At 37.7% G+C, this 22,206-nt stretch overlaps 1 protein-coding gene across 4 annotated transcripts in view; it reads left to right on the top strand.

Moving 5' to 3' along the window:
- Positions 1 to 21,177, top strand: part of tet3 (tet methylcytosine dioxygenase 3) — a 55,851-nt gene extending 34,674 nt beyond the window's left edge. For 3 of the 4 annotated variants that reach the window (XM_058070051.1, XM_058070050.1, XM_058070049.1), the window contains exons 3-10: positions 407 to 497; positions 3,909 to 4,002; positions 5,125 to 5,333; positions 7,255 to 7,405; positions 8,838 to 8,927; positions 9,974 to 10,111; positions 10,191 to 10,545; positions 12,522 to 21,176. In XM_058070051.1, the coding sequence (XP_057926034.1) occupies positions 407 to 497; positions 3,909 to 4,002; positions 5,125 to 5,333; positions 7,255 to 7,405; positions 8,838 to 8,927; positions 9,974 to 10,111; positions 10,191 to 10,545; positions 12,522 to 14,308 (2,915 nt within the window). In that variant the 3' untranslated portion in view covers positions 14,309 to 21,176. Of the gene's footprint in view, positions 1 to 406; positions 498 to 3,908; positions 4,003 to 5,124; positions 5,334 to 7,254; positions 7,406 to 8,837; positions 8,928 to 9,973; positions 10,112 to 10,190; positions 10,546 to 12,521 lie in introns of all 4 variants that reach the window. The other variant, XM_058070048.1, reaches the window with a different exon arrangement.
- Positions 21,178 to 22,206: the final 1,029 nt, after the last annotated feature.

Raw genomic sequence — 22,206 nt, 5'->3', positions numbered from 1 at the left:
TTTATTTTTATTTTTATTTTTATTTTTATTTTTATTTTTATTTTTATTTTTATTTTTATTTTTATTTTTATTTTTATTTTTATTTTTATTTTTATTTTTATTTTTATTTTTATTTTTATTTTTATTTTTATTTTTATTTTTATTTTTGTATTTTTATTTACCATACCATACACCAGTAGGGGCAGCACTGAAGTTGAGTAAGTTGAGTATAGTGTCTTGTGCATTAACACACAAGTAGTATTTTGAAAAGAGGCTTGCAGTTTTACACATCAGAGATGGTATTTTATGATGGAAGTAATCAAGTAGGCAAGCAACAAGCAGGGCGATAATGTACGTGTTTTCAAGTAAATATTTGAAATGTCATATAGTTATATGTGTTTATTTCATTCTTGACTTTTTTTCTCAGAACAAATCCTGGAGAAAGATGAGGGACCTTACTACAATCACTTGGGATCAGGACCAACTGTGGCCTCCATAAGAGACCTGATGGAAACACGGTTGGTTTTCTCTTTGTTATCTTCCTGCTCCGTGCTCTCAAACGCCTCTCCCTTCTCCCCCTCCTAACGTTTTGTCCTTAGGGAATCTATGACCCAGAATCCAGCAGGACGAACAGGAAATATCAGCAGCGGCATCATAACACAGGCTAAGCCAGAAGCAGCAACAGCAGCAGATGATAGCTGAGCATGAGATAAAGGAAGGAAGGAGAAGAGTAGATGAGAAATCCTGCACAGAGACAGAAAAGGATGAATGAGGGAAGGAAGGGAAGAAAATAGAGGTATTTAATAATTGAACAGGGGCAGATATTTATTATTTTGGTACCCTAGAATCTAGCACTGAAGGATTTGTTTCTGGTGCTTAGTCTACTTAAGTCAGTATCGAACAATAACAACAACATTGACATCAATATACATAGTGAAATTATTTTTCTCATATATGAAAATGGTAATGGTTTTATTTCATTTGAACATGCATCAGATTACAATTGAATGCATCCCATAATCAGTTCACAGTTCCACATGTCCAAAAGGAGTAGGAAGAAGCAAAGCTTATTAAATCCTACCCCTCCATCTGGTACTTTTACAATCAGTAACTGTTACATTTGTTCACTTCCTGCTTTCCTAATATAGTTTAAGGATTTTTTTTTTATTTGTATTTATTTATTTTTTTTGTATTTTCTTGTCACGTACATGCCCAAAAGGAGTAGGAAGAAGCAAAGCTTATTAAATCCTACCCCTCCATCTGGTACTTTTACAATCAGTAACTGTTACATTTGTTCACTTCCTGCTTTCCTAATATAGTTTAAGGTTTTTTATTTTTATTTTATATTTTTGTTTATTTATTTTTTTTGTATTTTTTTGTCACGTACGTACATGTCCAAAAGGAGTAGGAAGAAGCAAAGCTTATTAAATCCTACCCCTCCATCTGGTACTTTTACAATCAGTAACTGTTATATTTGTTCACTTCCTGCTTTCCTAATATAGTTTAAGTTTTTTTTATTTGTTTTTTTTTTAATTATTTGTCACGTACATGTCCAAAAGGAGTAGGAAGAAGCAAATCTTATTAAATCCTACCCCCTCATCTGGTACTTTTACAATCAGTAACTGTTACATTTGTTCACTTCCTGCTTTCCTAATATAGTTTAAGTTTTTTTTTTATTTGTTTTTTTTTATTTATTTAATTTTTTTTGTATTTTTTTGTCACGTACATGTCCAAAAGTAGTAGGAAGAAGCAAAGCTTATTAAATCCTACCCCTCCATCTGGTACTTTTACAATCAGTAACCGTTACATTTGTTCACTTCCTGCTTTCCGTAATACAGTTTAACGTTTTTTGTGTGTGTTTTTTTTTTATTTTTTAATTTCGTAATTTTTTGTCCCGTACCGAAGTACAAGGTGATATGACCATACAATGAAATTATGTGTCCTTAGGTTCAAGGACAATCTATTATCATCAAACCATCTTTTTAGTGTGACCATTTCTTCTCTGACCTTTCTAATGATTTCGTCTGTACTCCCTACAGAACAAAAAGCAGTGGTATCATCCGCAAATAATACCAGATTTAAGTCTTTCCTACCAGCTTTAAGTCTTTCCTACCAGCTTTAAGTCTTTCCTACCAGCTTTAAGTCTAATGTTCAAAAATAATGTTCAGTTTATGTGAACCTGTGTTGTGGTATTGGTGACTTCATTATTATCAAACTCAATATAACTTGACCAGTTACTTCCTGGTTAGCGAAACATACAATGCATGTGAATTGTACCACAGAGTCATTAGTCCCTGAAGGGGACCGATGCTGTGGGGGTTGTTAGACCAGAAACCTCTTATTGTTGTTTGAGAAATGACGTAACTCGGTAAGACCCCTTCAGTTCCTCCATGACCTTTGACTCACCCCTGACCCAGGCAGGCCCCCCTGTGGTGAGAGAGCTTACCCCCCTCCAAAAACTCCCAGCCACCTTAGGGTGGCTCCTATTCACCGGGAAGCCTTTGTGCTCACTGTCATGCCAAATCTAGTCAGCGTTGAAGTTTTTACAATGGCAGGTATCAAGCTGTCAGGAGATTTCATACGACCAGTTCTGATGACCTGACCCCCACCCCCGAGCAACCCCTGATCCCAGACTCTGTCCATCCACCCCCTATATATATATATAAGTTAACTTGCAGCAATACACACATGCATGCAACTGTTAAATAATAACAAATATAATATATATATATATAATAACAAAATGACAGCAGATCAAGTTACATTTTGAGACCACCCAAATACCTGCAAATAATGTTCCACTTGTGTAACTGGTTTCTTGTGTGAACCTCTACAGCAGGGGTCTCAAACTCAATTTTTTATTTTTCTGCACAAAATAAAACTTAAAATAAACTTAAATAGCCAAAAACTTACCACTTCCACACGGATAGGGAGGATAACTATTAACAGTTATTTAACCTTTAACATGAACATTAATCAAACGTAATAATTTTTTCTAGGTACATGATACCATACAGCAGGGGTCTCAAACTCAATTTACTTGGGGGCCACTGGAGCTAGGGTCTGGGCGAGAGTGGGCCGCATCAGGTTTTCAAAAAAAAAAAAAATGCATTTATTAAAAAGAGAAAAATTAATAAACTTTGCCTTGGTTCTGATTTTCTACAAGAAAACATTCCAAAAACATTCCACTGTTCTCAAATATCTTACTTTTTATTTTTCTACACAAAATAAGATGAAAAATAAATAAACAAATCAACAATAAAGAAAATCAATCAATCAGTAATAAATAAATAAAAAGAAGAAACCACATATAGTTGGTGGGTAGACAAATTATTTTTTCCAGATTAAAATGAACAAAGCATTATTAGAGCCCTGTAGACATGACAAAACACGACTATAGTCACATTTATACTCTTTTTATTTACAACATATTGCGCAACTGCAGGGTCTTGAGACACATGCTAACTCGCAAACTAGAGAGCTAGCGACCTAAACGGTAGCCTTCAAGTTATTTCCTTTCAACTTAAAAAACCAAAAACTTACCACTTCCACACGGATAGGGAGGATAACTATTAACAGTTATTTAACCTTTAACATGAACATTAATCAAACGTAATAATTTTTTCTGGGTACATGATACCATACAGCATCCATATCAAACTTGCGCGGGCCGCACTAACATTAAACTTTCATATCAAGGCGTGGGCCTCAAACTAGTGTCCTGCGGGCCACATTTGGCCCGCGGGCCGCGTGTTTGAAGTATGCAGAAAAATACCTCTCATTCATCCATGTTCTCAACTCATGTATATATTTCATTTTGTGGCAATTCTTTTTGGTATTTCTATGCAGGCTACCACCAGACGTGACGTCATAAGGAAAATCGTGTCTCTGCATCAAGATCTGATGTATGTTACTTTTCTCATGTTCAGGTATGGAGAGAAAGGAGAGGCGGTCCGGATAGAAAAAGTGGTGTACACAGGAAGAGAAGGAAAGAGCTCAAGAGGATGCCCCATTGCTAAATGGGTAAGGATCTTCATATCTTTTTCCAGGACATGATGTCATGCATTGTATGCATATGATATAATATATGCAATATATGATATAATATATGCATTCAATATATGCATATACTGTAGTTGTCACGCTATTGTTCATGTGGTTGCCTCACAGTCAGGTGGTTCTGGGTTCAAATTTCAAAAATGCAAGTTCAAAAACGCATTTATTAAAAACTGGGAAAAAAATCAATAAAAAAACTATTTTTTTTTTTTTGCTTCTGCTATACCCTACACTTTTTCAGTACTTTGGTTCCGGTTTTCCACACCAAAATATCTGATAAAACATTCCACTGTTCTCAAATATCTTTATTTTTATTTTTCTATACACAAAATAAGATTAAAAAACTAAGAATAAAGACAATAAATCAATCAATCAGTAATAAGTAAAATAATAATAAAACAGCAAATAAGAAAAATGTAAGAAACCACATACAGTTGGTAGAGAAATGATTTTTTTCAGATTCAAATGTACAGTATTAACAGTTATTTAACCTTTAACATGAACATTAATGAAACTTAATAATTTGACCCAATTAGCAAGTTAGCATCGTACTCAGTTCCATCTGGGAGCAGCGTCGTAACTTTAACAACATGTTTGATGAGATGCTTTATCTTGACGTGTATTTTCAGTTTTATTCCAAATCATTTCCTGCATTTATTTGTACCCATAAGCGTTGTCATAACCCTTTAGCTTCATTGCTAATCCAAAGCAAAACAGGGCGGGGTAACAAGGTAGGGTAACAGTATGGGCGGGGCAAAATCATGTTAATTGTGTCCCGGTGTGCACACAGCTTTAAGCTGTCATTTCAGCGTTAAACTTTTGGTATCAAGGTGGGGGCCTCAAATTAGCGTCTCGTGGGCCGCATTTGGCCCGCGGGCCGCAAGTTTGAGACCCCTGATCTAACATGTCTAGAAATACAATTTTAACTCTTGGAAAGCGGCAAATAATTTGCAATGTAAGAGATAATATTTAATATGCAAACATGAGTATTGTAATTTTTAAGCACTGGTGTGCGTCGATTGGTTGAATTTTACCACGTGACTATTTAAAAGACTCACACTCAACTTTAAACTTTCGATTCCATATCAGGTGATTCGCCGTTCCGATGAGAAAGAGAAGTTGCTGTGTCTGGTCCGTCATCGTGCCGGCCACCACTGTGCCAACGCTGTCATCATCATCCTCATCATGGCATGGGAAGGCGTCCCAAAGCCTCTCGCTGATAAACTGTACCGAGAGCTCAGCGACACGCTCACCAAATATGGCAACCCCACTAGTAGACGCTGTGGCCTCAATGATGAGTAAGTACCTGGTTGGAGATTTTTGATGTTGTCTTTTGAAAGGTACAATTTTTATTTTTATTTTTATTTTTATTTTTATTTTTATTTTTATTTTTATTTTTATTTTTATTTTTATTTTTATTTTTATTTTTATTTTTATTTTTATTTTTATTTTTATTTTTATTTTTATTCATTTTCTACCGCTTTTCCACACAAGGGTCGCGGGGGGTGCTGGAGTCTATCCCAGCTATTTTTATTTTTATTTTTATTTTTATTTTTATTTTTATTTTTATTTTTATTTTTATTTTTATTTTTATTTTTATTTTTATTTTTATTTTTATTTTTATTTTTATTTTTATTTTTATTTTTATTTTTATTTTTATTTTTATTTTTATTCATTTTCTACCGCTTTTCCACACAAGGGTCGCGGGGGGTGCTGGAGTCTATCCCAGCTGTCTTGGGGCGAGAGGAGGGGTACACCCTGGACTGGTGGCCAGCCAATCACAGGGCACATATAGACAAACAACCATTCACACTCACCTAATTTTCTTCATTTTCAAGTTATAATAGTATAACTTCTTGTCCAACCTAATTTCCCCTCCAAAAAACAAACTTTATTTTATGTTATTACAAAATTTTCCACAAAAAAACAGATTTTTTTAACTATGGTACATTATTTTTCCTCATAACATTATGACATTATTCTCATAAAATTCCAAAGAAATCTCATTAGATTATGTATATTTTGTCTTTATTCTTGTAAAATTACTGCTATTTTTATGATATTTTTACAACGTGGCACATACAAAAAAAAAAAAAAAAAGGAAAAAATGATGCAAATGCCCCCCAGGCCTCACTTTGGACACCCCTGGACTAGATGTTGTAGATTGTGGGAATTTTTGCCCAATCATCCAGAAGAACATCGGTGAGGTCACATGCTAACATTTTGCTTTCAACAATTTTTGCCACTGTAGACGCACCCCTTCAGTGACTGTATGACTTTGGTGTGACAGAATGCACCCTGGACTGGTGGCCAGCCAATCACAGGGCACATATAGACAAACAACCATTCACACTCACATTCATACCTATGGATAATTTGGAGTCGCTAATTAACATAGCATGTTTTTGGAATGTGGGAGGAAACCGGAGTACCCGGAGAAAACTCACGCATGCACGTGTAGAACATGCAAACTCCACACAGAGATGGCCGAGGGTGGAATTGAATTGAAAATTGAAATCTCCTACCTGTGAGGTCTGCGCGCGAACCACTCGACCGCCGTGCCGCCTGGTACAATTGTATTGCTTATATTTCTATAGTATGACTTTTCGCTGCACATTTCACAGAACTGTCATTTTTACATGCTAAAAAGGTTAAATAGACATTAAATAGATACAGGCTGCACGGTGGTCGTGTGGTTAGCGCGCAGACCTCACAGGTAGGAGAACTGGGTTCAATTCCACCCTCAGACATCTCTGTGTGGAGTTTGCATGTTCTCCTCGTGTATGCGTGGGTTTTTTTCCGGGTACTCCGGTTTCCTCCCACATTCCAAAGGTTAATTAGCGACTCCAAATTGTCCATAGGTATGAATGTGAGTGTGAATGGTTGTTTGTCTATATGTGCCCTGTGATTGGCTGGCCACCAGTCCAGGGTGTACCCCACCTCTCGCCTGAAGACAGCTGGGATAGGCTCCAGCATCCCCCACGACCCTCATGAGGAAAAGCAGTAGAAAACGAATTATTAAAAGGTTGCTAGTAAAAAAAAATATTTAAAAAATTATATAAAATTGTAATAGTAGAAAAAAAAATGCAAATAACAAAATGTTAAGTTCAATGTTGATCATTTCTCATTGATGGTAATTTTTTTAAAATATGACAATGTCTCCGTCTCCATTTCTGTGCCTCAGCATTCTGAAAATGTGCTCAATCTCTCCCCCTGCAGTCGAACTTGCGCATGTCAAGGCAAGGACCCTGACACTTGCGGTGCTTCGTTCTCCTTTGGCTGTTCCTGGAGTATGTACTTCAATGGTTGCAAATACGCACGGAGTAAAATACCACGCAAGTTCCGGCTACAAGGAGAGCACCCTGAAGAGGTATTCATTATTTATATGTACACTGCAGATTAGGGCTGGACTAATATAAGATAAAAATACTAGATTTGGGTAAAAAAAAAAAATCTGTCCATGCAGCAAGTGAATTTTACTCTGTCAGAAATCTTAAATTAAGATTTTTATACCTAAAAATAAGCAGGACCTTTACTTATTTTAAGACTAAAATATTTTTTTTAGCCTTGTTACAATATCAGCATCAGGACCAACTGGGGCTTCACTATCTTGCCCAAAGATACTGTACTGATAATGTACATGAAGTAGAACACCAAGTTGCTCTATTCAGTCATTGGTGGGTCTCAAACATGCGGCCCGCGGGCCAAATGTGGCCCGCAGGACACCAGTTTGAGGCCCCCGCCTTGATATGAAAGTTTAATGTTAGTGCGGCCCCGCGCAAGTTTGATATGGATGCTGTATGGTATCATGTAGCCAGAAAAAATTATTACGTTTGATTAATGTTCATGTTAAAGGTTAAATAACTGTTAATAGTTATCCTCCCTATCCGTGTGGAAGTGGTAAGTTTTTGGCTATTTAAGTTTAAAGGAAATAACTTGAAGGCTACCGTTTAGGTCGCTAGCTCTCTAGTTTGCGAGTTAGCATGTGTCACAAGACCCTGCAGTTGCGCAATATGTTGTAAATAAAAAGAGTATAAATGTGACTATAGTCGTGTTTTGTCATGTCTACAGGGCTCTAATAATGCTTTGTTCATTTTAATCTGAAAAAAATAATTTGTCTACCCACCAACTATATGTGGTTTCTTAAGTTTTTATTATTTGCCGTTTTATTATTATTATTATAAATTTTTTTTATTTATTACTCATTGATTGATTTTCTTTACTCTTGATTTGTTTATTTATTTTTCATCTTATTTTGTGTAGAAAAATAAAAAGTAAGATATTTGAGAACAGTGGAATGTTTTATCAGAGCTTTTCTTGTAGAAAATTGGAACCAAAGCAAAAATTTTTGTTTTTAATAAATGCGTTTTTTTTTTTTTTTTGGAAAACCTGATGTGGCCCAGTCTCACTCAGACCCGAGCTCTAGTGGCCCCCAAGTAAATTGAGTTTGAGACCCCTGGTTTACAGTTTGTCAACCATTCACAGTATTCTGTTGAATAAAGTTAATGTTCAAACATTAGCACTTCTTACAGTGAATGAACAATCCAGTGGAAGTTGTAGAATTTTTAAACAACATTCTATTTGTTGGGAAAACCAACATAACTTATTTTCAGAGTTATTTGCTCAATGTTAACATTTCTGAACTAAACAAGACAAAAAGTATTCTCATTCTAAAATGAAGGCTATACTATAAAGGCAATAAGTAAATTATCTAATATAATATATCAATATAAATCTTGACAAGTGGCAAATAATTTGAAGTGTACTATGTACTTACCAGATCCATTTTTTTTTCTCATCAGGAAGACAAACTCAGGAATAACTTCCAGCATCTGGCAACCGAGGTGGCTCCATTGTACAAGAAGCTGGCCCCTCAGGCCTACAGCAACCAGGTTTGTGCACAGATAAATATTTGAATGCATGTCAACAATGTACACAAAAACACCAACAGTGTTCCATTTACATAACCGACTTGTATATTAACCAAGTTATATAACGATATTATTATTACGATATATATTATTATTATTATTGTTATAAAAATGTGGCAACTGATTGCCTTACTTTTTTGGAGTTTAACTCATTTTGTCGTGTTATGATGCACAGAAAAGGGAAGTAAATATGTGTTCATGTTTCATATAAGGATTGTGAATGGATTGTGAACCTCTTTAAGCAGTGGAGCAGGACTTGATGAGTTGGTCTACATCAGGGGTCTCAAAGTCAATTTACTTGGGGGCCACTGGAGCTAGGGTCTGGGTGAGACTGGGCCACATCAGGTTAAAAAAAAAAAAAAAAAACGCATTTATTAAAAACGGAAAAATGAATAAACTTTGCTTTGGTTTCGATTTTCGACAAGAAAAGCTCTGATAAAACATTCCACTGTTCTCAAATATCTTACTTTTTATTTTTCTACACAAAATAAGATGAAAAATAAATAAACAAATCAAGAATAAAGAAAATCAATCAATCAGTAATAAATAAATAAATATAATAATAATAATAAAACGGCAAATAATAAAAACTTAAGAAACCATATATAGTTGGCGGGTAGACAAATTATTTTTTTTCAGATTAAAATGAACAAAGCATTATTAGAGCCCTGTAGACATGACAAAACACGACTATAGTCACATTTATACTCTTTTTATTTACAACATATTGCGCAACTGCAGGGTCTTGAGACACATGCTAACTCGCAAACTCGAGAGCTAGCGACCTAAACAAGTAGCCTTCAAGTTATTTCCTTTAAATTTAAATAGCCAAAAATTTACCACTTCCACACGGATAGAGAGGATAACTATTAACAGTTATTTAACCTTTAACATGAACATTAATCAAACGTAATAATTTTTTCTGGGTACATGATACCATACAGCATCCACTGTTTTACTGTTTTCACTGTACTTGTATTTAAATGATTCTCTACTCTTTCCCTTAGTGTCAATCAGAATATAAGGCCCAAGACTGCAGACTGGGTTTGAAAGAGGGAAGACCATTTGCAGGAGTCACTGCTTGCATGGACTTCTGTGCCCATGCCCATAAGGACCAGCACAACCTTTACAATGGCTGTACAGTGGTATGGCGACTAATATTCTGTATTCATTACATGAGCATATCAGATATCATATATTCATAGTGCTTCTAATCCTACTTAGGTGTGCACTTTGACCAAGGAGGACAACCGTGCGGTTGGCGAGATCCCTCAGGACGAACAGCTCCATGTGTTACCTCTCTACAAGCTCTCCACCACCGACGAATTTGGCAGCGAGGAAGGCCAGCGTCTCAAGATGCAAACAGGAGGCGTTCAGGTGCTTCAGGCTTTCCGCCGAGAAGTCCGAAAGTTGCCTGAACCAGCCAAGTCGTGTCGACAACGCCGTCTCGATGCTAAGAAGGCCGCATCAGAAAAGAAGAAAAATAAACTCCAGCAGCAGGCAGGAGAAACACCGGAGAAGACAGTTGTTAAAACCGAAGTGTGCATCAGTGAGTCCCCGCAACACCAAGGCAATAAAGGTAAGTCTTATTTATTTCATTACAGTTTTTCTCGATTTTTTTTCACACAATTTGTGATGCCTGACACACAATGACCACAACATATAACCAATGCACCAACTCTCCATGAACCAAGTCTGCTAAACTATTATTATACTTTTTTTCAAAACACTACACACAATTCTCTGAGTTTTGGCACAATTTTCATGAAGTAAACTTCTTGTTTTCACAAAGAACACTACAACACACAAAGAACTATTTCGCTTTGTATCTAAAGTTACTTTGCAAAATTTGTCTTGTCACGTACACGGTGCATTTGACAAGACAGCGCTGTGAATTGTTTTTTGGGTTTTTTGTATTTTTTTTTGACTCAGAACACAAAATTACAGAAATATTTTTTTTTATTTTTCACATACAGTTTTTCTCGATTGTTTACACACAATTTGTGATGCCTGACACACAATGACCACAACATATAACCAATGCACCAACTCTCCATGAACCAAGTCTGCTAAACTATAAGCACAATTCCTGCTTTACACTCACAGACTGCAGATCTACAACACACTTTTGTTCAAAACACTACACACAATTCTTTTGAGTTTTGGCACAATTTTCATGAAGTCAACTTCTTGTTTTCACAAAGAACACGAGAACACACAAAGAACTATTTCGCTTTGTATCTAAAGTTACTTTGCAAAATTTGTCTTGTCACATATGTACACGGTGCATTTGACAAGACAGCGCTGTGCAGGCTGCTGTTACGTCAGTCACTTATGCATCAGGGGGTAGCACGACCTCTTTTTTCCCTTGAAATGTTTTATTCCATGAAGTCATCATAAAACAGGCGTGCTACTTAATAATAACTTAATAATAAAAAATATATATTTCTGTGTAATTTTGTGTTCTGAGTCAAAAAAAATACAAAAAAACCAAAAAACAATTCTAAAACAGCATCACAAATTGTGTGTAAACAACCGAGAAAAACTGTAACAAAATTCTTATATTGTAAGTAGCACGCTTGTTTTATGATGACTTCATGGAATAAAACATTTCAAGGAAAAAAAAAAGGTCGTGCTACCCCCTGATGCATAAGTGACTGACGTAACAGCAGCCTGCACAGCGCTGTCTTGTCAAATGCACCGTATACATATGTGACAAGACAAATTTTGCAAAGTAACTTTAGATACAAAGCGAAATAGAGGCGAGTCAATTGTTTTTCCTGTGAAAAATAAAAAATATATATTTCTGTGTAATTTTGTGTTCTGAGTCAAAAAAATACCAAAAAAACAATTCTAAAATATTTTTTTTTAGAATTGCAAGAAGTGTCACACTGAACACAAAAAGGCTCGAGTCATGATGAATATGATGTAATCACAGTGTTTTTACACTGAGCACATCAGTGTTCAACTGGTTCATATAAATGTTTGTAAGTGACTGACGTAACAGCAGCCTGCACGGCGTTGTCTTGTCAAATGCACCGTAAAGTAACTTTAGATACAAAGCGAAATAGAGGTGAGTCAAAAAAAAAAAAAAAAAAACCAACAAAAAAACAATTCTAAAATATTTTGTAAGAAGTGTCACACTGACCCCCCCCCCAAAAAAACAAAAAACAATTCTAAAATATTTTTTTTAGAATTGCAAGAAGTGTCACACTGAACACAAAAAGGCCCGAGTCATGATGAATATGATGTAATCACAGTGTTTTTACACTGAGCACATCAGTGTTTAACTGGTTCATATAAATGTTTGTAAGTGACTGACGTAACAGCAGCCTGCACAGCGCTGTCTTGTCAAATGCACCGTATACATATGTGACAAGACAAATTTTGCAAAGTAACTTTAGATACAAAGCGAAATAGAGGCAAGTCAAAAAGAGTTCTTAGTTCTGAGAATATGAGGCATCCTTTCAGAAAATGTGTTTAAACAATCGAGAAAATCGAGTAAATTGATTGCAGTCAGTTTAATAATGTATTTTCCTATTTTTCTACATTCAGCAATTATAAAACAAGAAGTTCAGCCCAACATCAAGAAGGAACCCTTCATCGGATCAATGGATGGATACTCTTTGCAAGCAGCCAGTGCAATCAAGACCATGTACCCGCATCCGGCCTACTATGCAAGGGGAGGCCTCCCCAAACCTGGCCATCCCTCTGCAGCAGACCCAGTAAACGGCTACAACCACAACCTGCCCACATCGCACTACGGTCTCTACAACTACGCCCCCAATGCACTTTTCCCCCCTAAAATGAGGACCTACGAGGCTCGCAAAGAGTCTTTGTCCAATCCCGGCACTAAGGATATCCAAGCGGACAAGAAGCCTGATATTCACAGTCTTCAAGCAAGACTAGCTCATTCCTACCCGGGTCATTCAGAACCAATCAACCAAATCAACACCCAGTCATCAGACTACAACCAACCACGCCCTTCTTCGGTTTCTTCCGAGTCCTCCAACAGAGCAACTCCGGTCATCAAGCAGGAGCCGATGGATATGCCGGTCTGTGAGGACCCAGGATTGGTGCACCAGGCTGGTGCAAACACACCTAGCAACACCCCGCACCCTGCTACCTGGCCCGGAAACAGGTTCAACGGAGGTATTGTTCCTGAGAATTGGGACTATCAGAATTGTCGACAAAGTCCAGAACCGTCATTAGCTAACGTAGACAAGCAGAAGTTTCACCAGCATTCCCAGCAACACGGTTCTTCTTACCCACAACCGTGGACATCCTTCCCCGGTGGAAATACACTCATGGCATCCCCTGCTTCATCGCCAGTGCCTCAGGTACCTCCGTCCCAGTCGCCTCATTTAGGCATTCACAGAGGATCTCCTTGCCCATCCACTCCTCGTCCAAGCACCCCTCATCCGGGTACACCTCAGCCTGGTATCACTCCCCCATTGTCTCTTACACACCCTGGGAATTCTCACTCCCGTTCACTGACACCCCATTCTGCCACTCCCAGGCAGTGGCTCAGCCCCGCCCCGAGTCCCCAGCCAAATTCTTGGCCGATGGGCCACGCAGCATACAGCCCCGGTTTGAAGCACAGCAACCCCGCGGGCGCCTACCCCGATAAGATGTGGTGCAAAACCGGCGAAAGTCGCTGTTCGACTCCTCTCGGGGTTCAAGAGAAAGCCTGGAAGTCATGCGGCGGTTCCGTCGCAGGCAATACTCCATCCCCCGCCCCCGAGGGACGCCTCTTCCCCGATGCGCTGCAGCAATCAGATCAATCCGGCTGGGGCCAAGCGGAATGCGACGCCGGGAGCACCAAGGGGCGTGACGACGACGAGGAAGAAGTGTGGTCCGACAGCGAGCACAACTTCCTCGATCCTAACATCGGCGGTGTCGCCGTGGCGCCGGCTCACGGGTCCATTCTAATCGAATGCGCACGTCGGGAACTCCATGCTACCACTCCGCTGAAAAAACCCGATCGCTCCCACCCAACTCGTATCTCTCTGGTCTTCTATCAGCACAAAAACCTCCAACAGCCCATGCATGGATTAGCTGTTTGGGAGGCCAAAATGAAGCTCCTGGCAGAGCGGGCGCTTCAGAGGCAACAGGAAGCAGCGCTTCTCGGCCTCTCGCAGGAAGAAATCAAAGCGCTTAGCAAGAAACGCAAATGGGGGGCCGCCGCCGCAACGGGGGCCGCGCTCGGTGCTGGACAATCTAAAGACAAAAGAGACGGGCCCGTTACGCGGTTGGCACCCAGTTTCCACACGACCTCGATGGTTACCGCATCTCCCTATGCCTTCACGCACCTCACCGGGCCATACAGCTACTTCGTGTGACGTCAGCCACCAACGGATCAATGAGGGAAGATGTCTGCCATCTTCTCCGTCATGCCCCCCCCTCTGCTGTCCACTTAGAGGTGGGGACATTTTTATTGCTATTATTATTATTTTTTTTTTTTTTTTACCTCATGTCAGGCAGTGTTTGGCCTTTAGACACACTGCTTGTGGTGCTCTGCCTCTCTTTTCCCAAGAGAGGAACTCCATTGTTTTTTTTTCTTGTTTATAGAATTCTAATGATTCTAAATATTGCTATTGTTATTATGAATATTATTATGATTGCAATTATTACCGTCAATGTTGTTCTTACAGGTATTATAATGAAGAATTGTTGTGATTTTTTATTTTTTTTTTAAATCATGTTATTGTTAATGATTTAATTTTATTTTTGTTTTATATATTTTTAATCCGTATGATATTTTTCTTTTCTGGTTAATCTTCCAGCTGTGTTAAAAGGAGGAGTTATTATTATCTGCGTGACAAGATATGAGTGTTTATATATGATAATAATTTTTTTGAAATTTACAAAAATAAGGACGGCACGGTGGACGAGTGGTTAGCGAGCAGATCTCACAGCTAGGAGACCAAGGGTTCAATTCCACTCTCTGCCATTTCTATGTGGAGTTTGCATGTTCTCCCCAAGTTTTCTCCGGTTACTCCGGTTTCCTCCCACATTCCAAAAAAACATGCTAGGTTAATTAGCGACTCCAAATTGTCCATAGGTATGAATGTGAGTGTGAATGGTTGTTTGTCTATATGTGCCCTGTGATTGGCTGGCGACCAGTCCAAGGGTGTACCCCGCCTCTCGCCCGAAAGACAGCTGGGATAGGCTCCAGCACCCCCACAACCCTTGTGAGGAAAAGCGGTAGAAAACGAATGATTGAATGAGTTCTCCTCCTATGTTGTGTGGAAGTGGTAACTTTTTGGCTTCTTATTTTCCTTCCCCACCCTCGGACATCTCTGTGTGGAGTTTGCATGTTCTCCCCCGTGCATGCGTGGGTTTTCTCCGGGTACTCCGGTTTCCTCCCACATTCCAAAAAAACATGCTAGGTTAATTAGCGACTCCAAATTGTCCATAGGTATGAATGTGAGTGTGAATGCTTGTTTGTCTATATGTGCCCTGTGATTGGCTGGCGACCAGTCCAAGGGTGTACCCCGCCTCTCGCCCGAAAGACAGCTGGGATAGGCTCCAGCACCCCCACAACCCTTGTGAGGATAAACGGTAGAAAACGAATGAATGAATGAGTTCTCCTCCTATGTTGTGTGGAAGTGGTAACTTTTTGGCTTCTTATTTTCCTTCCCCACCCTCGGCCATCTCTGTGTGGAGTTTGCATGTTCTCCCCGTGCATGCGTGGGTTTTCTCCGGGTACTCCGGTTTCCTCCCACATTCCAAAAAAACATGCTAGGTTAATTAGCGACTCCAAATTGTCCATAGGTATGAATGTGAGTGTGAATGGTTGTTTGTCTATATGTGCCCTGTGATTGGCTGGCGACCAGTCCAGTGAATGAATGAATGAATTTACAAGAATATACATTCATCCAGAATGGCGAATAATATTGTGAGATTTTTTTCAAATTTGCACTATTTGCATAATTTTTTTTTTAATCGGAACTCCAAATGAAAATGACTGAAGTGTCCTACCTTTTGGGACTTGAAACTAAAACTTTTTTTTTTAATTTAGGCACATGCATATCTTGTCACTCCTTAATGTTCTCCTCCTTTTCACCTTCTTCTGTACCCCAGCAGCTTATGACTGGTGCTTAAACTTCCAGCTCTCCACGACTTGTCATGGCACTTGATGCTGTACTTTAGGTGCTCTAACTGAAATCGAGGTTATGTCGTATTTTTGCTCATCTGTGATAATATTATTGGGGTTTTTTTTGGTGTGCAAATTCCACCTGATCCCAGATCTGTAACTACTACATTCAGTAGAATCAGGTTCCTCTGGCTTTCAGTTAGGAGTGATCACTTTGTTGAGCCAACTCTAGAGGGCAGGCTTGTCTGCCGTTTGAAAGACCTCCTAGCACTTAGAGCGACATCCATTCAGGCACCAGTACAGCCTTGTTGGCCCGGTTTGGACAGGTTCACCAAAGGCGGTGCTGATCCTGGTCCCTTTGATGAAACTAATCAGGACAAAGCTGATATTTAGAAGGTAAAAATATATGGTGGGAGTGCTTTTGGGCACGGTGGTCGAGTGGACAGCTAGGAGACTGATTCCACCCTCGTGGGTTTTCTCCGGGTACTCCGGTTTCCTCCCACATTCCAAAAACATGCTAGGTTAATTAGCGACTCCAAATTGTCCATAGGTATGAATGTGAGTGTGAATGGTTGTTTGTCTATATGTGCCCTGTGATTGGCTGGCCACCAGTCCAGGGTGCATTCTGTCACACATTCAGTCACTGAAGGGGTGCGTCTACAGTGGCGAAAATTGGTGAAAGCAAAATGTTAGCATGTGACCTCACCGATGATTGGGCAAAAGTTCCCACAATCTACAACATCCAGTCCAGGGGTGTCCAAAGTGAGGCCTGGGGGCCATTTGCATCACATTTTTTTCCTTTTTTTTTTTTTTTTTTTTGGTATGTGCCACGTTGTAAAAATATCATAAAAAATAGCAGTAATTTTACAAGAATAAAGTCAAAATATACATAGAAAGTTTTTTAATCTAATGAGATTTCTTTGGAATTTTATGAGAATAATGTCATAATGTTATGAGGAAAATAATGTACCATAGTTAAAAAAATATTTTTTTGTAATAACAAAAAAATAAGTTGTTTTTTTTTGGGGGGGGGGGGGATTAGGTTGGACAAAAAGTTATGCTATTATGAAAAAAATGAAGAAAATTAGGAAGACAATTTACAAGAAGAAAGCTGAAATAGTTGAGAAATTGAATTATACAAGAATAAAGGCAAAAATATTAAGTAAAAAAAAGTGAACATTTCAGGAAAATAATGTACAATAGTTAAAAAAATATGTTTTTTTGTGGAAATTTTGTAATAACAAAAAATAAAGTTTGTTTTTTTGGGGGTAAAATTAGGTTGGACAAAAAGTTATACTATTATAACTTCAAAATGAAGAAATTTAGGAAGACAATTTACAAGAAGAAAGCTGAAATAGTTATAAAGGCAAACATATTAAGTAAAAAAAAAAGTGAAAATTTCACGAGAATAGACTTGTAAAAACATGCTAGGTTAATTAGCGACTCCAAATTGTCCATAGGTATGAATGTGAGTGTGAATGGTTGTTTGTCTATATATGCCCTGTGATTGGCTGGCCACCAGTCTAAGGGTGTACCCCGCCTCTTGCCCGAAGACAGCTGGGATAGGCTCCAGCACCCCCTGCGACCCAAAACAGCGATAAGCGGCATAGAAAATGGATGGATGGAGTGCTTTTGGGTCATTCTGCATACACTGTGGTGCTCTCCTTATACACTTGATTTCCTGCGAAGGCCCATCCTGTCGTCTGCATGGTGCTGTCATCTTCAAGCAGAGCACGGTGGGTTCTTCTGCAGGCACCTTGCAAACACATAACCAGCCAACACTAGAACTGGTTCCTTCTTAGACTACCAAGTCAGGTTCCCATTTCCGGTGCTTTTCATAGGAACACTTCTGTACCAAGTGGATGAGAAGTTTGGCTTCTGGGAGTTGGTAACGAATGCATGTGAGCCAAAGAACGAGACATTGTGGGTTGTGGATGTCTCATAATTTCCATTTAAAATGAACGAAAAAAAATAATAATAATGGGGTGTATCGTTGAATTTGGTTAGATGCACACTGACTCCCAGTCGCCGAGTCGTTTAATGCGTCACGACACTGTTTCATCCGTGAAAATAACTTCTCCAGCTCTCTACCTCACGCTTTGTAGAGACACTGGTCACGATCACAACATGCTAACGAGGGCCGAGAATCATGCATGTCCTTTTTTGTGTCATCTCCACTTTGACTTGTGTGTGTGTTTTGTTTTTTTTTTTACGTTTATTTATTACCGGTGATGATAATGATTGTCCTTATTTCTTCATCTTTTGATATACCTAATACAAATTGTACATAGAGAAGAACAGATTTATAAAAGCACTTTTAAACTTGATTTTAAATGACGAAAAGAAAAGAAAAAAAAAGACGATTATTGACAACTTGAAGGCTAGTTTTTTTGTTTTTTTTTATTTTCTGAAGAGAGAGATAAAAATGTAAATAGTAAAATATTTAGGTAAGACTATTTAACTGGTGAGGATAGTGTGTACATCTTGAAAAGCATAGGGGGGGGTGGGGGTATTTTGACAGCAGTACACTTGTGTTTTTTTTGTGTGTACACGTGTGCTTAGTTAAAACATTTGTTCTACTCTCACAAGTACTGTAACTGTATTCTAAGTCGGCATGTAACTAGGAAGAAAGTCGCTCAAAACGAGTTGAAAAACGTCCAATTACACAAAACTGGAGGTTCTGCAAACCTCAAAGCTGCAAAAAAAATAAAAGCGGTCCAATTCCATGCCTGTTGAATATTTCATGTTTAAAGCTCGCTTGTGTTAAATCTTACTTATGGGTGCTTTATATATTTCATTGACATTTTAAGCCAGGGGTGTCCAAAGTGTGGCCCTTGGCTTGTTTCAGCACATTCTGAAAATCAGTAATCATCAAAAAAAAAAGCAAATATTTTAAACAGTTGATAGTAATGCCCTTTTTTTCAATATATATTTATTTTATCGATTTTCTTCAGTATCCGGCCTTTCCTGCTCAGCTGAGTCTAATACCTATAAGCCAGGTCCGGGGGCTATTTGCGGTCCCCTGCTTGTTTTTGTTTTTTTTGGCCCGCGGCACAGATTAACATCAGTGGCCGCTGGGGGAAAAAAAACGTAATAAGAGCAACTTGATACTAATATCAACAATATATTTCTTAGCATATCTGTGTTGGATTGATTTAAACCAAAAAAAATGAAAATTAATCATGAAAATTAATGCATTGATTTTTCAATATGCGGCACAGTGGTATAGTGGTTAGCGCGCAGACCTCACAACTAGGAGACCAGGGTTCAATTCCACCCTCGGCCATCTCTGTGTGGAGTTTGCATGTTCTCCCCGTGCATGCGTGGGTTTCTTCCCACATTCCAAAAAACATGCTAGGTTAATTAGCGACTCCAAATTGTCCATAGGTATGAATGTGAGTGTGAATGGTTGTTTGTCTATGTGTGCCCTGTGATTGGCTGGCGACCAGTCCAGGGGTGTACCCCGCCTCTCGCCCGAAGACAGCTGGGATAGGCTCCAGCACCAAAATGAATGAATGATTTTTCAGTATGCGGCCTTCCATTGAAAATGTTTGCTAGTTTGATACCATTAAGCCAATGATGTCTAAAATGCAGCCCGTGGAAGCCTGTTTTCTTTTAATTACAACTAAATAAAAGCAATAACGGCGGGAATAAAGTAAAAATATTGATAATAATATGCATAGTCGCTATTATATTTCTTAACATACATACATTGTATTGATTTTAACTCAGAAATTCAGAATAATTTGATTTTTCAGTGTGTGGAAAAAAAGTTTGGACACCCTTGCTGCTCAGTTCATTGAGTAATTATGTATGAACTGCAGGTGAATATTGTTTTGTTTTTTTTTGAATATTTCCTGTCGGATGTCATTTATGAAAAAAATTGAAGCGAGTGACCCACGACTAATCCACTTCACACACGCGCTTGGTGCTTTTTAACGTCATGTTTTTTTTTTTTTACATGTTCATTCTAAATTTGCTGAAAAACCCCGAAACCTTTTAGAGAGTCGGTGCTATCATAAAAAAAAATGCTTAAATTCACTGTGTCAATTATTCGGATAGCCAAGGTTGTTTTATTATTATTATTATTATTTTTTTTTTTTTTTTTTTTTTTTTACACTTTTGATGGAAGTGTTTTCACAAAGTCACAATGTTTCCTGGTGCTGACTTTAACATGTATCTTAGTAAAACACTGCACATATTGTTCTACGGCATGGGGGGGGGGGCAATCATTTTTATTATTAATCATTCCATATTGTACTTGAACTCAACTTTCAACTTGGATGAGAAGTAATATATTATGTGAAGACTGTTTTCTGGTTTATATGTTTTGGTACGTCACAAGTACCTTTTCCAAACGACCCTTTTAGGATGTTGTAAATGTTCATGTGAAGAATGCGAAAATATTTCAACAAGAATAGCGATTATGTACTTCATCTCCCCCTTTTGTGTATTTTGTCTGTTGTGGAAACACACACCCACACACAAATATATAGATAGATGTTTGCATCACACGTGCATGGCCTACTTTTAGAAAAATCCAACGTTATTTTTTAATAATAAAACATTTAGGTTTATATTGGAAAAGTGACCCTGGCTCATCCAAAAAAAAATTATAAATAAAAAAAAGTCTACCTACATAACTGGCAGCTACATTCCTTTGTGAGTTTTGAGATTGTTCTTGTTTCTTTTTCATGTCAAGGATGCAGTATGTAAAAAAAAAAAAAAAAAGTTTTGTTCTCTCTCTCTTTGTAGCTGTATGGTGTATCATGTGAATACATAGTGTATGTGGTAAGAATACCACGCTATTGTTTTATGTTGCCTATAAATAAAACATTGAAGTGACACATTTTGGGCTACGCATCTTTATTGCCTCTTCAAAGACGCTGAACATCCCATCTTTTGGGAAACTACTACACTAAAAGTGAACTTTTTTGGAAAGTGTGTGTCCCATTACATTTCAGAAAAAGAACATCATACCAACAGTAAAATATGGTGGTGGTAGTGTGATGTCTGGGGTTGTTTTGTTGCTTCAAGACCTGGAAAACTTCTGTTGTCTAACAAAAAATCCTGAAGGAGAATGTCGGGCCATCTTTCCGTGACCTCAAGCTGAAACCAATTGGGTAATGGTAATGGTTTTATTTCATCAGATTACAATTGAATGCATCACAGTTCACAGTTCCACATGTCCAAAAGGAGTAGGAAGAAGCAAAGCTTATTAAATCCTACCCCTCCATCTGGTACTTTTACAATCAGTAACTGTTACATTTGTTCACTTCCTGCTTTCCTAAAATATTTTTTTAATTAATTTTTTTTTTTTACTTTTTTTAATTATTTTTTTTAATTTTATTTTTGTCACGTACCGAAGTAGGAGGTGACATGAGCATCCAATGAGCATCCTGCTTTCCTAATATAGTTTTTTTTTTTTTGTTTTTTACAAATTATTTTAAAAATATATATATTATTCAACAAATTATTATTATAAAAAAATATTATACATTTTTTAAACATTAAAGATTTTTTAAATTTAAAAAAATATTTTTTTTTGTCACGTACCAAAGTACAAGGTGATATGAGCATCCAATGGCATAATGGGTACCATGGTAAGTGTCAATATAGTGATTTGTTCACTTCCTGCTTTCCTAATATAGTTTGGGTTTTTTTTGTAATTTTTTAAAAATTATTATTATTTTTTAATTATTAATTTTTTAAACATTAAAGATTTTTGAAATTAAAAAAAAGTTTTTTTTGTCACATACCGAAGTACTAGGTGATATGAGCATCCAATGACATAATGAGTACCATAGTAAGTGTCAATATAGTGATATATATAGCACATCATGACTGGTTCAAGACTCTTCATCCTTGTATTTAGCAAACATCAACTGCTTGTATTGTTTCTTGAGTTCTTCAGAACTTCAAATCAAATCAACTTTATTTGTATAGCACTTTTCCTGCAAGGACGTGCAACACAAAGTGCTTTACAGAATTAAAAACAATTCCCACAATTAAAAGGAAAAACAAAATACTAAGAAAGACCTTCCCTCCCACCCTCCATACTAGACACACACACACACACACACACAATTACACAATCACACACAGTAGGGAGACATGGCATGGCACTGAGGATCAAGGAAA

This window comes from Doryrhamphus excisus, chromosome 4 (genome assembly GCF_030265055.1).
Source record: "Doryrhamphus excisus isolate RoL2022-K1 chromosome 4, RoL_Dexc_1.0, whole genome shotgun sequence".
NCBI lineage: Eukaryota > Metazoa > Chordata > Actinopteri > Syngnathiformes > Syngnathidae > Doryrhamphus > Doryrhamphus excisus.
Note: the sequence above shows the minus strand (reverse complement) of the source record. Positions and strands in the feature narration are given on the sequence as shown.